This window comes from Mobula hypostoma, chromosome 8 (assembly GCF_963921235.1).
Source record: "Mobula hypostoma chromosome 8, sMobHyp1.1, whole genome shotgun sequence".
In the NCBI taxonomy this organism is placed as follows: Eukaryota; Metazoa; Chordata; class Chondrichthyes; order Myliobatiformes; family Myliobatidae; genus Mobula; species Mobula hypostoma.
Window position 1 is genome coordinate 91,101,885 of NC_086104.1, and position 19,043 is coordinate 91,120,927.

At 43.3% G+C, this 19,043-nt stretch overlaps 1 protein-coding gene across 1 annotated transcript in view; it reads right to left on the bottom strand.

Annotated features, from left to right (window-relative positions):
* Positions 1-19,043, bottom strand: part of LOC134350167 (metabotropic glutamate receptor 1-like) — a 202,146-nt gene that overhangs the window by 34,738 nt on the left and 148,365 nt on the right. The window contains exon 5 of the mRNA XM_063055133.1: positions 15,585-15,831. Coding sequence (XP_062911203.1) covers positions 15,585-15,831 — 247 coding nt within the window. The remainder of the gene's footprint in view (positions 1-15,584; positions 15,832-19,043) is intronic.

A 19,043-nucleotide genomic window follows, 5' to 3' on the forward strand; every position in this document is an offset into this window, starting at 1 on the left:
TCGTGAGACCCTGACTCAATTAGTTCATTGTCCTTCTGGGTAGTCTTTGTCCTCTTTTGTTCTTCCATATCCCTTAACTTCTACTCATCCTGAATCTCACTTTCGCATCTCACCTCTGTCTGAAGACCCACCTTGGCCTGTAGTTAGGTACTGCCTCATTTTCAAATGTGCTCAACTCCCTCCATTGCCATTTTCTCTAAACTCTCTGCCCTCCTCCAGCTCTGCAACCTTTTCAAGAATTTTGCGTTCTGTGACTTCTGGACTTCTGGGCCTCCTCATTTACCATTGCTACGCTACAGAGGATGGTGCCTTCATCTGCCGAACAGCTTCAATCTACTATTCCGTCAGACCAGAAGACATAGGAGCAAAATTAGGCCATTTAGCCCATCGCATCTGCTCCATCATTTCCTCATGGCTGATCCATTTCCCTCTCAACCCCATTCTCCTGTCTTCTCCCCATAACCTTTCATGCCCTGACTAATCAAGAACCTATCAACCTGCACCTTGAACACACCCAATGGCCTTGCCTCCACAACTGCCTGTGGCAATGAATTCCACAGATTCACCACCCTCTGGTGAAAGAAACTCCTCCTTCTATCTGTTATAAATGGTCATCCCTCTATTCTGAGGCAGTGCCCTCTGTCCATCCTAGACTCCCCCAGTATAGGAAACATTCATTCTATTTAGGCCTTTCAACATTTGATACGTTTCAATGAGATCCCCTTGTGAAAACTGCAAGACCTCCCAGATTTTTATTTTTAAAGTGCCATAAGAGCTCTTAAAATGATCATAGCAGGAATTAGGAGAAGTGTTAAAGTGGCAACATTTTTACTCCTCACATATGCAAAGGATGTAAGAAATAAAGTCAATTCAATTAATTGATTTTGTAGGATCAATCAAATAATACACAAGCATTAATGAGTTACTCAGGTTTTAGGGATGGGACTTGAGCCCTTAAACTTCTGACAAAGTAAGTAATTTGCCAACTAAATAGAATTCATAGAATCAATAATAGTAATAATAACCATTCATGGTCAAGAAGCAGGATAGTGAGGCTTCTGTGTGCGAGCAGCATGCATTGCAGATATGTGCGAATTTGTTTCTGGAACAAGATATGGTAATGCTTGAAGTTTGCCTCAGCACATTATCAGGCCCCAATCTGTGACTGGGTTATCAGGTATGTTGTTTATTTGAGAACACGCTTGGCTTTGCTACTGATAAAGTCATTAAACTTTGAACATTTTAGGGCAAAGTTCCTTTAGCATCCCCAGTCATGGCCAGTTATGTCCTTTTATCTTGTATGTGTGCGATTAATTTTCTAATTTTTAAAATTATAAATTGTATTTTAACTCCTTTCTTCAACTTTAGTTATCTCTAACCTTTCTATTTAACTCTCCACCTTGCTCCAACATCTCCTTAAGGCCTCTTCCACCAAGTGTTTGGCTTTTGATCATCAATGCTGTTCCTTCCTTATGTGGCTCAGTGCAGACGTGTGTCAGTTGCCATTCCTGGGTGCTATATAAATGCAAATTGTCATTGTGTGTTCCCAGAAATATCTGCTCCTACTTGCTGTTTCATGGAGATGCAGCGTATATGTGAGAGAAGCTCTTTCCTGGGTGATAATTGGATCAGAGAAGTGAGAGGAAAGGAGATGAAACGTGTTGCTACATCTGGAATGAAACCCAACCGATAATTGGTACAGATGCTCAATTCTCATAAAGAGCAATTGACATAAAGCACCAGGGAACTCAAGGTTTTATTTTTCTCTTCTGAATTAATGCAGCCAAGTCTCACAAATTTGCCATGGAACAATAGCGATTCACCTACAAGAACGGGTGGCCAACTCGTTGAACATCAGAAACACACAAAACACCAGAGAAACTGAGCAGATCAGGTAGCATCTATGGAGGAAAATGGACAGTTGACATTTTGGGTTGAGACCCTTCAGCTAAAGTCCTTGAAGGCATGTATGACTGCTCAATTTTCCCTGGTGTCCAAGGAAACTGTGCGTTGATGAGTTTAGTTAGAAATACACCTTCTCAGTATGAGTGGCAGCAGTGTTGGGTGGGTGGGTGGCTATTAAGTAAAAGCAAAGGCATTGGCCAAATGGAGGGAGTGGGATCCTGAAAGATGCTCCATAGACCACATGCACTCTCCCAGGGTGGCAACTCAGCAATATTAGTAACTTCCAAGTGCCTTTGAACAATAGTATTCACTGTGCTGACTACATAGCAGGTCTGTGCTATTCACGTCTTTAGTTATTCTGGTAAGCTGCAATGAAACACCTGGCTTCTGGTTTAAGATGGCGCTACTAAGGGTGAGCGACAACTTACTGGTGGTTCCCAAAGCAAGAAATATAGATAAACACTTCATTAGTAATACTTTTTCTATTAAAAAAAATTATGGTAAACAATCACCGCAAACAATGAAGGGGGCGAATAAAGACAAGGCTAAGTTGAGGGTCAAAGTTGGAGCAAGGTTGAGGCATGTTCGAGGAGAAATAGTTGGAGCGAGGTCGAGTAGTAGTCGATGCGGAGTCAGGGTGTGCGGAGCTGAGCAAAGTTGGAGCGGAGGAGATTCGGTTCCCGTCCACTTCAACCGAGAGTGAGGTTTGATCAATCTAAGTGCCAGGCCAGTTTGGAAAGGACGGGTACAGGCCGAAACGTGGTTGCGGGGTCCAGGCCCAGTGTGTATTGATGCTTCAGGGCCCGCGTCCCAGAGTGAGGAATGACTTGATGTTTGGACGATTTAAACGCTGGGCCAGATGGATTGAAAAGGCAGGGTATCGGGACCGGAGGCAATGGTCAGGCCAGTTCTGCTTGCTCCGTGATGTAATGTTTACTCAGCTCTCTGCTGCACTGAGGCTGAGGCTGCAGGCCTGCTCCAGGCTCCACGACGTTTTACTCTGCTACGTGATGAACTGAGGCTCAGGCTGTGAGCCTGCTCCGGGCTCCATGATGTTTTACTTTGCTATGTGATGAACTGAGGCTCAGGCTGTGGGCCTGCTCTGGGCTCCATGATGTTTTACTTTGCTATGTGATGAACTGAGGCTCAGGCTGTGAGCCTGCTCCGGGCTCCATGATGTTTTACTTTGCTATGTGATGAACTGAGGCTCAGGCTGTGGGCCTGCTCTGGGCTCCATGATGTTTTACTTTGCTATGTGATGAACTGAGGCTCAGGCTGTGGGCCTGCTCCAGCTGCTCCAGGCTTTGTGTCTGAGGACTCATTTTCATTCTAAGTGCTGTTTGCTTATTTTTATTGTTTGCATGATTTGTTCTTTTTTCTCTCTCTCTGCACATTGGATGTTCGGTCTGTTTTTATGGGTTCTTTTGGGTTTCCTGTAAGGAGATGAATCTCAAGGTTGTATAACGTATACATATTTCGATAATAAATGTACTTTGAATCTTGAAATGTAAGCTTTGGGACACTCTGTTTTGCTGTCTGCTAACCTGGTATTGAACTGACCCACCACTTCCATGCTGGATGGTGTTAGATTCTGTCTTTGTCCCTACCTCAGCATCTTGAGTGAGGCATCACACCACATCAGATGCAGATTCCCCCTCTGCATTGAGCTCTGAGCATTTCAGAGCTGGTGGTTGGGAATGCTAACTTGTTTGTGTTCAATTCCTGTCTGTCCTTTCACCTCAGCTTGGACGAGTTGCTGTCCTTGGTCATCTGGAGGAAGAAAGATGCAAGGATCGGGACACGGTGAGGAACAGGTTTGAGCATGGTGATGGATGAGGGATGCGGGATGGAGCAAGGAAATGGGAGGGAGTGTTATGCTTACACTGTCTTCAGCTTGTAAGTCAGCAGAGAAGAAGGTGAGATGGAGGTCATACAATCCTTGCAATGTTTCTGCCCATCGATACTGTAGTGGTAATAGTATTGGTTTATTATTGTCACATGGACCAAGACACCGTGGAAAGTTTGTCTTGCATACTGTTTATACAGAGCAAATCATTACACAGTGCATTGAGGTAGAATAAGGTAAAACAATAACAATGCAGAATAAAGTGTAACAGCTGCCCAGGGATTGCAGAGCAGGTAAATGATAACATGCAAGATCATAATGAAGGAGGTAGAGGTACTGGTGAGGTTCCTTAGCTGTGGAGTCAACGTGGTGTCTCCAATGGATACTCTAGTGATGGGAGCACCATGTCTCGTACTCCAAAGCAGTGCCTCATGTTGTAGTTTGTGCCTGTCCCATGGACACAGTTCTCCTCCTCTTCACAACTCAGTGTGGAATTAGAGGTACAACGCTTTTCCGTTCTGTGATCACCTGGTAACAGGCTCTCAAACGTTTCACATTTCATGCTTAAGAAACAAACATGAGTGGTGTTGACTTATTCTTAGAGCGTAAATTGAATCAATGTACAGAAAGCCGTGTAACAATTGTTTTTACCGTCAATACTTTATGAGTAAAGTACAGAAATGAAGATGCTGAAGTCAAGAGCAAGAGAAAGACAAACTGCTGGGGGAACTCAGAGGGCCAGGCGGCATCTGTGGGGGGAAGTGGACACTCCACAATTCAGGTGGAGATTGATAAGCCACTGAACAGTTGTTTTACCCTGGGTACCTGCTGAAATCAACACCAAAGACTTTGAATGCTGCCCAAAGTCATCAGACAGACATAATTCAATTATGCATCACATGCTCCTTTCTTGAGTTCATCTCCCGTAGATCCGAAGTGCCTTAAAAACTCATGCCGCCAATTATTTGTGCAGCTTATCCCAAAGGATGGTGCTGTTCAGTTCAGATGCAAGTGGCAGAGCTTCGGAGGAGACAGTATTTTAGGCGGAAGCTGGCAGGATGACGATTGGGACAGCCTAATCTCAAGGAATCTTGTGTATGAGATGGGCTGAAACACTGACACAAATAGGTGGTGTTATGGAGATGGGGGAGAACAGACAAATGATAAAGAGGATTGGAGATCATAAGCTCAACTCTTTCAGATAAGGGAGGTTGCAATCGTTCGGCCTTGGACAGCAGCCATGGAAGGAAATGAAGATGGGAATGAGGCAATGGATTCTAACTTCTATAGAATCATACAGCATGAAATCAGGCCATTCAGCCTGTCTCAATCATGCAAGCCACTGGGTACCCTTCAGTATTAATTCCTTTACCCAGTTCTTGGTCCAGAGTCCCCTATGCCTGAGCAATTTTAACCTTTATCATAATGCTTGTGCTGAAAGGGACCCAGCTTCAACTACTCAAACACTTGCCACACTCCAGGTAAAGAAGGAATCCCTCCCTCATATTCTCTCGCAATCTGTTTGCCCTTACTCAAAACCTACATCTCTTTGTTTTCTATACCTTTCAACCTCTGACATGGGCAGAGGTTTCCTGCAGATGACCCTATCTATGACTCAGTTTTATGCACCTCATCCTCCTTGTCTCCAAGGCCTAGCTTCTCCAGTTTCTCCTCATGACCCAACTGCTCCGTTCTAGGAAGGATCCTGGTGAACCGCCACTGCACCCTCTCCAGCACTATTACCATCCTTCCCATCACAAATGAAAGAAAGTCTGCAGATGCTGGAAATCCAGGCAACACACACAAAATGCTGGAGGAACTCAGCAGGCCAGGCAGCATCTATGGAAAAGAGTGAACCGGCGATGTTCCGGGTTGAGACCCTTCAGCGGGAATGGAGAAAAAAGATGACAAGACAGAATAAGCAGGTGGGTGGAGGGGAGGAAGAAGCACAAGTTAGTCAGTGATAGGTGAAACTGGGGGAGAGGGAGGGGGAGGGGTGAAGTAAAGAGCTGCTGAAAGGGATAAGGGGCTGGGAAAGGGAATCATAGGAGAGGACAGAAAGCCATGGAAGACAGGGAAGGGGGAAGGAGATGGGCAAGTAGGGAGATAAGGTGAGAGAGGGAAATGGGAATGGGGAATGGTGAGCGGGGGCGCATTACTGGAAGTTCGAGAAATCAACGTCCATGTCATCAAGTTGGAAGCTAGCCAGATGGAACAGAAGGTGTTGCTCCTCTAACCTGTGTGTGGCCCCATCGCGGCAGTAGAGGAGGCCATGGACTGACATATCGGAACCGGAATGGGAAGTGGAATTAAAATGGGTGGCCACTGGGAGATCCTTCTTTTTCTGGTGGGTGGTTTCCCAATCTACCATACTCCCTGTACCTTCTATACCTTGGTGCATGTAGTACTCCAGCTGTGATTGGAGCAAGGTTTGATAAAGTTGAAGCATCCTTATTCATTTCATGAACCATTTTTATTCACTGTAGATTTATAGATATGTTGGTTATCCTTTGCAGCCGTGACCTTTACCTTGGAAACTATTACGTTGAGTACCTATGCGGTGTGATTGGGAGTGATAGTCTGCTCCCAGGTCAGAGTGAAAGGAAAACTTAGGATAAGTTAGTGGAGGATGAAAGGAAGCATTCATTAGTCATGTGGCCAATAGTGAGTCCAGATTTGGCTAATAAACAGTTCTCATCAGTAAATTAAGATGAGCAACAGACACAATGTGGACGTCCGTCGTTTCAATATTCATATTTGTGTGAATGTGATCATCTATTGCATTTTATTGGTTACATAATAAGGAGAAAAGCCAACTATGCAAAAATGTTGTAGGTTCTTTACTTGAGTTCTTGTTTGTACATCTACACAAATTAATTTGTTTGTGTGAAATCTGTGAAAGGATGGAGATTTCTATTAGCCGATGATGATGTGATTGTTTCAGAGTAAGATGCAACAGCCACTGATGAGGGCACGATCTCACGGCAGGTCTGCCATCTCATGGTTCCAGTGACCCCGAATCAACCCCGACCTCCGGTGCTGTATGAGTGGGGTTTGTATATTCCCTGTGCTGACTCCGTGAGTTTCCTTTGGGGGCTCCAAATGCATGCTGATTAGTAGGTTAATTGGCCACAATGAGTCGCATGTGTGTACGGGAGTGGCAGGAGTATCAGGGAATGGGCTGCGGGGGGTGGGGGGATGGTGTTGATGGGCATTTTGAAAGGGAATAGGTTACAGGGAAATAAAGGGAGAATGGACTGATGGGATTGTTCCAAGAGCTGGCATGAGCTCAATGGGCCAAATGTTCTTCTATATTGGAATGAAACATTGAAAATCTTAAAACATTGATGGGCGATAAAAACAATACACAGTGGGTTGGGGGGATGTACGGGAAGGAGGTATTTCTGCACATCCAAGAGGGGTAAAAAATACAACCCTAAAATTTATTGCAAGACAACTATTCCGTGTCAGTGCAGGATAACAGAGTGTGTGTTCGTGGTCTTCTGTTGTTGTAGCCCATCCACTTCAAGGTTTGATGTGTTGTGCATTCAGAGATACTCTTCTGCATACTACTGCTGAAACGCCTGGTTATTTGAGTTACTGGTGCCTTCCTGTCAGCTTGAACCCGTCTGGCCTTTCTCCTCTGACCTCTCTCATTAACAAGGTGTTTTCTCCCACGGAACTGTGGTCCAATGGATGATTTTTGTGTTTCACACCTTTGTTTGTAAGCTCTAGAGACTTTTGTGCATGAAAATCCAAGGAGATCAACAGTTTCTGAGATACTCTAACCACCCCATCTGGCACCAACAATCATTTCACTGTCAATGTCACTTACATCACATTTGTTCTCCATTCTGATGTTTGGTCTGAGCAATAATTGAACCTCTTGACCATGTCTGCATGCTTTCATGGAGTGAGTTGCTACCATGTGATAGGCTGATTGGATATTTGCATTAACGAGCAGGTGTACAGGTGTGCCTTATAAAGTGGCCACCGAGTTTCTATCTGCAAGTCTCAGTTATTTATGTTAAATCCAAGAATCCAAAATGATACATGCCAAATAAACACCACCTACATCACCTCCCAAATCAATATCTTCAAATAATAATTCAAGATAAATCCCATCAAATAAATGATCCAAATTAAACACCACAGATGATACAACAGATAAAACACCCTTGCCACCACCCACAAAACTACGTTCCCACATAAGCAACCACAGGTAATATGTTTAAAATAAAACTATCCTCCAAAAAGCCTTTCCAAAAAAGTAAAAGATTCCAAACACGCAGACTAATGTATTAATGTAATATATTAAAAATGCAAAACATACATATATCTCAAATAATCATCCATTAAAGTAAAATGTACTCTAACAGTATATTCTAAAAATCCCACTAAATATTTCCTAAAGGGATGTCCCAAAAGAGGAGGGGAGGTGACTCTACTCCTGGTTGGAACCAGTAGTTTTTGAGGTGCAGGGGTTTACCTATACTCCTTCCAGTCTTGTGCAGTGCATTTGGTATTCCTAACATGGCCTCCCCTTGAGTGGAGAAAATGAATGCAGATTTGGAGATGACTTTATAGAGCTGCTGCATTCTGACCACAAGACTGACTCTGAGCACTCTAACTGCCGTTTTACCTTCCTATCACAGTCCCACTCTGACCTTGAGTCACACACACAAAATGCTGGAGGAACTCAGCAGGTCAGGCAGCATCTGTAGGGAAAAATAAGCAGTTGACACTTTAGACCCTGTCTAGGTCTGTTTATTCCCCTCCACAGATGCTGCCTGACCTGCTGAGTTCACCAGTATTTTACACTTGTTGCTCAAAATTTCCAGCATCCGCAGAGTCTCTTCCATCCACCCTGGCCTTTCAGTCGGTGACTTCCCGCATTGTTCATTCATTCATGGCTCCGTCTGTCTAAGTAGACAATGGATGCTCCCATCCCGGGGTGCAGACCTGAGCGATGAATATGGAGATCCTGGGCTGCCCAGACATCAAGATCCCCCTCTCGGCCTCGCAGATGTGGTCCAAAGGAATGTGAAACAGTACTTTTGGCAGCAGCTTGGTTTCAGGAGCTGCCGGGAGGTGATGTGATATGTCATCCAACCGCGTTAGGGGCTCCACTCGGGATTTGTGTTGGGTTTTCGCCTTAGCCTTCTCTTCTCCCGAAGATACCCACAAGGCACTGGGGTCCATAACCCTGGATAGAGGCCCGTACCGGGTACTGTCAGCCGGAGCCAGCTGAGCCTGGGACCCGTGTAAGGCAGGGTCGTCACGCCCTGTAGTAGTGACATATGGAGCCACTACCCACTACCTCACCTGCATTGTTACAAGGCCTAATGCACACACGAGGGACAAAACCTCATCTTTCTTCTGAGCATAATGGAGTTTTTCAGACACTATTCTCTATATTTAGATATTTAGTATAGGTAGTACACCCTAACTGTCTTTATCAGAGCTGGCTGTTTCTCCCAGCCATCCCTCTGATTTTTGGTCAGTTTTTCTCATTTCATTTGTATTGGCAGGACTGCACTGCTGGGTGTGTCCGACAACCTGCTGGTAGCAATCAATAGCACAGAAAAAATATGCTAATCACACTCTGTCTACCACATTACAATGTTGTGGCCATTGTGACTTGGCTGTTACAAGGGCAGGAATAGCTGCTGGATGTTCCAATGTTTAGATGTTTCAGATGGACAGGGAGGGAGGTGAAAGGGGTGGGAGAGTGGCATTGCTAATCAGGGGTAGTATCATAGGTACAGAAAGAAAGGGCAGCGTGAAGAGATTGTCTACTGAGTCAGTGTGGTTGGAAGTCAGAAACAGGAAGGGAACAATTATCCTACTGCGATTCTAGTATTCTATAGACGTCCCAATAGCAATAGAGACACAAATATCAGGAGGCTGATTTTGAGAAGGTGCAAAAATAACAGGGTTGTTGTCATGGGTGCTTTCAACTTCCCTAATATTGATTGGCACCTCCTTCGTGCAAAAAGTTTATATGGGGGAGAAAATCATACACACAGAAGATTCTGCAGCTGTTGGAAATTTTGAGCAACATATACAAAGTGGTGAAGGAATTCAGTAGGTTAGGCAGCATCTATGAAGGGAAATAAACAGTTGATATTTCGGGCCAAGGTCCTTCATCAGGTAGATGAGACAGAATCTGTTATGTGTGCCCGACACAATATGTAGAGAGGTCAACTGGAGGAGAGGCCATGCTGGATCTAATACTAGACAATGACCCTGATAAGATGACAGATCTCTCAGTGGATGAGCAGTTCAGAGACAGTGACCACAACTCCCTGAACTTTACCATAGCATTGGACAGAGATAGAAGCAGATAGTACAGAAAGGTATCTAATTGGAGGAGGGGTAATTATGGTGCTATTAGGCAGAAACTTGGGAGTGTAAACTGGGAACAGAAGAACTCAGGGAAATGCACTACAGAAATGTGGAAGTTGCTCAGGGAGCACTTGCATGGGGTTCTGGATAGATTTGCCCCATTGAGGTAGGGAAAGGATGGTAGGATGAGCAACAATGGTTGACAAGAGATGTGGAACATCTACTCAAGAGGGAGAAAGAAGCATACTTAAAGTTTAGGGAGCAAGGATCAGACAGGGATTTGGAGAGTTATAAGGTAGTCAGGAAGGAGCTTAAGAAAGGACTTAGGAGAATTATAATGGGACATGAGAAAGTTTTAGCGAGTAGGATTAAGGAAAACCCAAAGGTAGTCTACTCATATGTAAAAAATAGAAGGATGACTAGAATGAGGGTAAGAGCAAGCAGGGATAAAAAAAAAAGGAAAAGTGTTTGGAGTCAGAGGAGGAAGTAAGGTCCTTAATGAATACTTCGCTTCAATATTCACCAGTGAGGAGTCCTTTACGAATGTGAAGATAGCATTGAACATGCTGATGTTAAGAAAGAGAATATGCTGGAACTTTTGGAAAATATTAGATAGGTAAGACCCTGGGACCAGATGGGATATTCTATGGGAAGCAAAGAAAAAGATTACTGCACCTCTGGCAATGATCTTTGCATTTTCAGTGGCAGGAGTCCCACCAGGAGTCCCACCAGATGATTGGAGTGTGGTAATGTTATTCCTTTATTCAAGAAAGGTAATAAAGATAATCCTGGGAATTATAGCTCAGCGAGTCTTACATCAGTCGTGGACAATATATTGGAGGGGATTCTTAGAGACACAGTTTATGAGCACTTGGAGAAGCATAGGCTGATTAGGAGTTTAAGGAGTTCAGTCCTTAAACTGTGCAACTGGAAACACAATTTCCTCAGTTTCAGACCTCGGTCAGTAAGGATAGGCAACATCTCCTCAATGATCAGCATTAGCACAGGTGTACCACAAGGTTCTGAGCTTAGCCTTCTGCTCTACTTGTTCTATGCCTGAGACTGTGTGGGTACAGCTCCAACGCCATACTCATGTTTGCTGACAACACCACTGTTGTGACCGAATCAAAAGTGATGATAAATTGGCAAAGAGGGAAGAGATTGAAAATCTGTTTAAATGACACCACAACAATGTCAGCAAAACCAAAAAGCTGATTATTGACTACAGGAGGAAGAAACCAGAGGTCTATGAGCCAGTCCTCATCAGGCAATCGGAGGTGGAGAGGGTCAGTAACTTTAAATTCCTTGGCATTTATCATATCAGAGGATCTGTCCTGGGGCTAGCATGTAACATCACAAAGAAGACACAAAAGCACCCCTACTTTCTCAGATTCGATATGTCATCTAGAACTTTGATGAACGTCTATAGATCCACAGTGGAGAGCATCCTGACTGGTTGCAACACCAGTGTCCAAAAATAGAAAAGCCTACAGAAAGTATACAGCCCAGTGCATCACAGGGAAAGCCCTCCCCACCATTGAGCACATCGACAAGGAGCACTGCCACAAGAAAGCAGCAGCCACCCTCAAGGACCTCCTGTCATCCAGGCCTTGCTCTCTTCTTGCTGCTGCCATTGGCAAGGAGCTATGTGAGCCTCGGGTGCCACACCACTAGGTTATTGCCCTTCAAATATCAGGCTCCTGACCTAGCATGGAAAACTTCACTTACCTCAACTCTAAACTGATTCCACCACCTAAGGGCTCACTTTCAAGGAATTTATAACTCCAGTTATCAGCATTATTTATTTATTTGCCCTGTTTATCTTCTTTTGCACATTTGTTATTTGGCAGTCTTTGTGTGTAATTTTCCAAGAATTCTATTGTAGTTCTTTATTCTATGGTGAATGCCTGAAAAAATCCTAAGGTAGAAGGAGTCAATTTTAGAAAACCTAGCACATTTATTTTTCCTACGTGTACACGCTTAGTCCAGCGGTCGTGGAGAATACAGATCCCTTCTTCGTAGGAGTGGTCCACAGCAGGGGTGATTGATAAGTTTGTGGCCTAAGGTAGAAGGAGATGAGTTGTTAACTTCAAACTTTCTGCATTTTCACTCAAGGAGTTGAACTGCACGTGCATGTAACGAGAGCGTCTTGGACCTCCAGGTGGGCCACAGCAGGGGTGATTGATAAGGTTGTGGCCTTGGGTAGAGGGAGATGAGTTATACAGCTCTTGTTACATGCACATGCAGTTCAACTCTTTGTGTGAAAATGCAGAAAGTTTGAAGTTAATAACTCATCTTCTTCTACCTTAGGTCACAAACTTATCAATCACCCCTGCTGTGGACCACTTTCTGGAGGTCCAAGACGCTGACTTCTACAAAGAAGAGATCCGTATGCTCCACGACCACTGGACTAAGTGTGTAAATGTAAGAAAAATAAATGTGCTAGGTTTTCTAAAATTGACTCCTTCTACCTTAGGCCACAAACTTATCAATCATCCCTCGTGTGTGTGTGTGTGTGTGTATATATAATATATATATACACACACATACACACACACACACTTTGATAATGAATTTACTTTTCTCTTTGTATTTTGAACACGTGAAGTGATACATTTTGATAGGTTGAACTTCAAGGCAAAGTACAAGATTAATGGTAGGACTCTTAGCAGTATGAATGAATAGAGGGTTCTTGACATTCACATCCATTGATCCCTCAAAGATGCTGTGCGAGTATATAGGACTGTTAAGAAAGCATATGTTCTGTTGGCCTTTATTAGTTGGGGGATTGGGTTCAAGAACCACAAGGTAATCTTGCAGCTCTAGAAAACCCTGGTTAGAGTACAGTTGGAGTATTGTGTTCAGTTCTGGTTGCCTTAATATAACAAGGATCTGGAAGCTTTAGAGAGGGTGCAGATGAGATTTACCAGGACGCTGCCTGGATTAGAGAGCATATCTCATGAAGGAAGGTTGAGCGAGCTAGGGATTTTCTCATTGGAGTAAAAGAGGATCAGAAGTTACTTGATAGAGCAGTACAAGATGATAAGGTCATTGAAGAAATGGACAACCAGCACCCTTTTCCCAGGGTGGCAATGGCTAATACGAGTGTGCATCATTTTAAGGTGACTGGAGGAAAGTTTGGGGCGGGGGGTGGTGTGCATGTCAGTGGAAGGGTTTTTACACAGAGAGTGGTGAGTGCGTGGAACACCCTGCCAGGGGTGGTGGTCGAGGCAGATACATTATGGACATTTAAGAAGCTCTTAGATAGGCACATGGATGATAGAAAAATGGATGGCTATGTGGGAGGAAAGTGTTAGATCTTGGAATAGGTTAAAAAGGTTGGCAGAGCATCATGAGCCGAAGGGTCTGTACTGTGCTGTTCCGGTCTATTAAATCATTGGTTTGCATCCAAGCTGAGATATTCCTTTTGTTTTACCCATCTCTGATTCAATATTAATTTACTTTTATGTCTTTCTCAGTGTTGATGAAGGATCCAGATCTGAAACATTAACTGTTTCTCTCTCCATGGATACTGTCTGACCTGTTAAATATTTTCAACATTTTCTCTTTATTTCAGATTTCCAGCAACTGAAGTTTTTGTTTTGGCTTTGATGAGGAAGGGCAAAGTTAATGAGTAATCACAAAGGAGATTGGCACAGGTTTTAAATGAACACTTTTTGACTGGCTTTATGAAGCTGAAGATGCTGCCAAAGACAATTGTTTCTAGCTGAGTTTTTAGATAGGCTGCAGGTAATAGAAGGAATAGAATGATTGGCAATATTGATTAAAGATAAATCACTAATTCCAGCTTCTCAGAATTTCACAGCATTTTCAACTCCAACAAACTGTGTCTCATCATGACCTCAGGTTTTACCTCTGTAGAATTTGTGTTTTCTTCCACTGACCATGTCAGTTTCACCCGGAGTGATCTGGTTTCCTCCTTTATCCAAAATGCTTGTCAGTTGGTAAGTAAACCGTAAATTGCCTCCTTGTGTGGGTGGGTAGCAGGAAAATTGTGGGCAGGGAGAGTAAACAGACATCTAGAATAAATGGGTTACAGAAAAAATAAGTGGGGGAATGGAACTGTGGTACCGATGGCATTGCTTTGAGAGCTAGCCTGGATACAGCTGGCCAAATGGCTTCCATTTATGTTGTAATGAATGATGAAATCATAGGAAATTTGAGATTACTGAGGGAAGTAAGGATCAAACAAGTGCAGGCAATGCAGGTACAATTTAATGTAGAGAAATCCTAAATGATAAATCTGGTAGGATGAATGTGGAAAAGCAGAGTGTGGAAGGCACAAGACAAGCCAGCAGGAGCAGAGGCCTGGGAATTTTTGTTCTGAAATAATCAATGATGGCAATAAATGTTCTCCTCGAGCAGAGAAGGCTGAGCAGGTGATTTGACAGTGGTGATCAAAATCATGTATGTTTGACAGAGTATTAAAAAATAAGGAATAGTTCCCACTGGCACAAAAGTCAACAATCAAGGACATGGATTTGAAGTGACTGCCCAAAGAGCAGGCAGGGATTATAAAAATCTTTTTTCAATCAGCAAGTAGTCAAGGTCTGGGAACAACATACATCAAAGTTGCTGGTGAACGCAGCAGGCCAGGCAGCATCTATAGGAAGAGGCGCAGTCGACGTTTCAGGCCGAGACCCTTCGTCAGGACTAACTGAAGGAAGAGGGGATTCAGTGTCTGAAAGGCTGGTGGAACATCTTCAATCATCTTATTCAACAAGGGACTTGGGTTGATGGTTGAGAAGGAATAAATGCAGGGCTGAGAAGAAAGATCTGGGATTGGGACCAACTAGACTGGTATGGCAGAACAGGCAAAATGGCTTCTGTGCATGTTTAACTTGTCCTCAAACAAACTTCTTTAAGTCAAGATCCCTTGATAGTCATCATCATCATCATCATCATCATCATCATGATGTGCTGTGCCGTATGATGCTGGTGATCATTGTCACTGGCCCTGATTGTTCCTGGCAAAGTTTTCTGCAGAAGTGGTTTGTCATTCTGGGCAGTCTCTTTACAAGACCGGTGACCCCAGCCACTATCAATACTTTTCAGAGATTGTTTGCCTGGACTTGTGATATGCACCAGCATTGTGCTCATACGACCTGCTCCCATGGCTTCACATGATTTGGATCAGGGGAGCTAAGCAGGTGCTACACCTTGCCCAAGGGTGACCTGCAGGCTAGCTGAGGAAAGGAGTGCCTTACCCCTCCTTTGGTAGAGACCCATCTCCACCCCGCTACCTGGATAATATGTACCAAGTAAACAACCAAATAGTACTTTTTTGAGTAAATGCCCACAAATAATACATCTCAAGAAAAGCATCTGAGGGACTCATGACTTTGAAACAACTCATTAAAACAAAACCAAATGAACAACCCCGCAATTACATAACTAATAAACACCTAAGATAGTATATCCCAAATAAACAATGTCAACTAACTTGCTGAAAACAGATTTTTACCTTGCTGGAGAATCTCCATTTTCATCAAACCACACTTCCTCACCAGAAACTCCAATGAAGGACGTTTTTATTAGAAATTGTAGTAACTTGCTGCCGTCGACAGGCTGCATTGCGTCGCACAGTCCTGTGTGGCCTGGGCAGAGGGCTTTGTGCATGTCATGCAATCCATGAGCCATGGCGTAAATGGCGTTAATGATGAAACCCATCTTGGTGTCTTGCACATAATTTTCTGCTAGACTTTCATTCCCTGGGGAAGAGAAACTGGTTTTGAGCTGTGACACATATCACAATGCTATACCAATGATTGCTATTATTATTACTAACACATCCCGCAGAATAAAAGTGAAGACAAGGTAAATTAGAAGTGAATGATTTGGGGATGCCAAACTTGTGGTAATTTTGTTGATGGATTCCATCAGGCTTTTTTTTGTGATGGGCGAGACAATGATTGATAGTTATCTCTGCACTATGTATTCTTCCATGTGTCGTCATGAATAAATCTATTCCATTAGTGTAAGAGTTCTTCTTTCTTTTGAGGTAAGAGATTGACACTGAATGGGGCTGAGTGAATACATAACTAAGAAAGATGCTGGGTGGAATAGCATGCACAATATATCTGATCAGTAACATAATGACTTGGTTTCTTGCATTAACCTTAGAGCAGAGGCTCCCAATCTTTCTTTATGCCATTGTCTAATACCATTAAGTAAGAGGTCTGTGGACCCAGGTTGGGAACCCTGCCTTAGAGAAATTCTCTTGGATGGAAAAGGCAGAGTAATCATTTCCATTTACTTCTGACCTCCTGGCTGTGTGAAGAGCCAATGAGATAGCATCTGCTGCAGACCTGTTGCTTCAGTGGATGAATTGGAGCAGATCCAAGTCTCCACTCAGGCAGGAGCTGATAAGCTTCAACATCAGCCTCTCAAAACAAATACTTCATCACTGTGGACGTAAATGCTACTGGGCAGTAGTCATTTAGACAGGTTACCACACTCCTCCTGGGCATCAGTGCAATTGAAGCCTGCTTGAAGCAGGTGGGTACCACACACTGCCAGAGCGAGAGGTTGAAGATATTGGAGAATACACCAGCCAGTTGGTCAGCACAGGTCTTCAGTACTCAGCCAGGTACTCCATCCAGACCAGATGCTTTCCTTGGATTCACTCTCTTGAAGGCAGCGTGCACGTTATCCTTAGATACCAAAGGACCATCAGGAGATGTTGGGGTATGTGATGGTTCTTCCTTGTTCTGGTGGTCAAAGTAAGCACAGAAGGCATTGAGCTCATCTGGAAGTGAAGCTCTGCTGTCCCCTTTGCCCCTTTGGTACAAGATTTAACTTTTTGCTCCATATACTGATATGATTTTCCTTATTTAGGAGGTTAGGGAAGTTTGAACGCTGGAGGAAGAATGTATCCTAGGACACCTTTGCTGTGAAGAAGTGCTTCCTGTTTTCCTTTTGGAATGCCTTGTCTCTAATTTTAAAAGTGTTTTCTCTTGCTCTGCACTTTTCCAATATTGGAAAACTTTACATACACCTGAAATGTTCCCCATGGCATTTAACTAGCTTCTAAAGGCAAAGGAAAAGTGATATCAGTACAACAGATATTCTTAGTTTATCCCTTTAAACTCAGCTCCTTCATTGCACACTCTAGCAAACCATTTCAGTGCAAACTATCATACTTGGTCCACTTTCTGTCCCAATGTCTATGCTTTCTTTACTGGGTCAAAATTGGAACATTTTTTCAAAAATTGCAGAATATTCCCTTGAGCACATCTTAAAAAATGAAATTGGATAAAAATAACTATAAACCGGTTAGATAAGAATTTTCCAATGCAATGCCCAAGGATACAATAAAACTAACAGTACGGAGAGGACACTGCACTATCATAGGTCCCCACTTTCCCAATAAGCCGCTAAACCAAGGCCCTGACCAGCCTCTATGCAAGGAGAGGAAGCCTTCTCAGTTCTTGGCCAATCAAAAATCTTGGCCAGCACTAGAAACTGACTAACCGGCCGTTATTTTTCCTTCTCTGTTAACGAATTTGCCAACTCTGGTTGCTTGCACTATTTTCAGGAGGTTTCATTGCATGATTTGTTGCTTCTAAATATCAGGGTCTAAACTATGCATCCATTCCAATCCTTGCAGAAATTAGTCAGTAATGCAACTAATAACCCACAATCCACCTGGAAGACTCGAAGTGGTCTATCCACCACAGAGGATTGCTTCATTCAGAATACACAATTACAGGCCTCCTGTAATCTACTATGAGTCTGTTTTGAGGTAAAGAAAATGTCACTTATTGTTTTCTCCCTCCCTCAGGCATTAGTATTTAATATTGAATTCTGACAGATTTCAGAATTATCCAGGAACGGTCTGTAGGCAAGATGTCACCTTATTTGCCTACATAACTGTACTTCAAGAAGCATTATCACCTTGTATTAATATAGCATTTCCAGCAAGAGGAAGCAGCCTGCAGATGCTTCACAAAGGCATAAATTATCTGGTTGTGAAACACTTGGGGACATGTTGCAGGGCTAAATAAATAAATGTTTGCTCTTTCAGTTCACATCTGTGTTGTCCTTCCGACCGGCACTTCACTCTCAATACAATTTCCTTTCAATGATTTATGCGAATCAGTCTTCTGAAATCAGTGTCTTGCATCTCAGGACCATCCTTGTCATTTCTCCCTGATTTTTCTTGCCCATCAACAACTGCCTGCTGCCCAGGGTGCCCAAGCCTACATCCAACATTGCAAGCGCAGCTAATAGCTATGAATTCTAGTAGGTGGTGTGTCTGCTTGCTAACAGCTGTGAGCTCATGTTCCAGTTTTGGCTGAGGTTGTTAATCATCCCCAGCACCTTTTCTTTTTCAGTTCATGGTTCAGGGGAATAGATTTAGGACAGAGATGAGGGGATACTGCTTTTCCAAGTGAGTGATGAATCTGTGGAATTATCTGCCCAGAGAAGCAGTAGAGGCTACTTCATTAATGATATTTAAGATACAGTTCGATAGACTTTTGCATAGCCGGAAACTAAAGGTTATGAGGGAAGAGACAGGTAGGTGGAGTTGAGTCCATGGTCACATCAGCCAAGATCTTATTGAATGGTGGATCAGGCTTGATGGCCAACTCCTGCTCCTATTTCTTATTTTTTTATATCTTCACAAATATATTCATATTGTTTTGATTTTACTTTTGTTCAGTTAGGATTCAACTCACTCAGTACTCTTTGCTGCATCCCAAGTGGGTTAAATCCTCTATGAATCCAGGGCTGCTCTTAACAGAAGTCATTATTTATGGAAGCAAGTGCCACAAGCCCATTACTGATGCAACAAAAAGGGCAGGGAAGGTTAAATTAAGGAGAATGATTGTATCACAGCAATCCACAATGCATTCTGGTTTGACACCTTCAATCCTTTCAGCATGCTGGAAGACTTTCCCACTGAGGAAAGTGAAGAGAC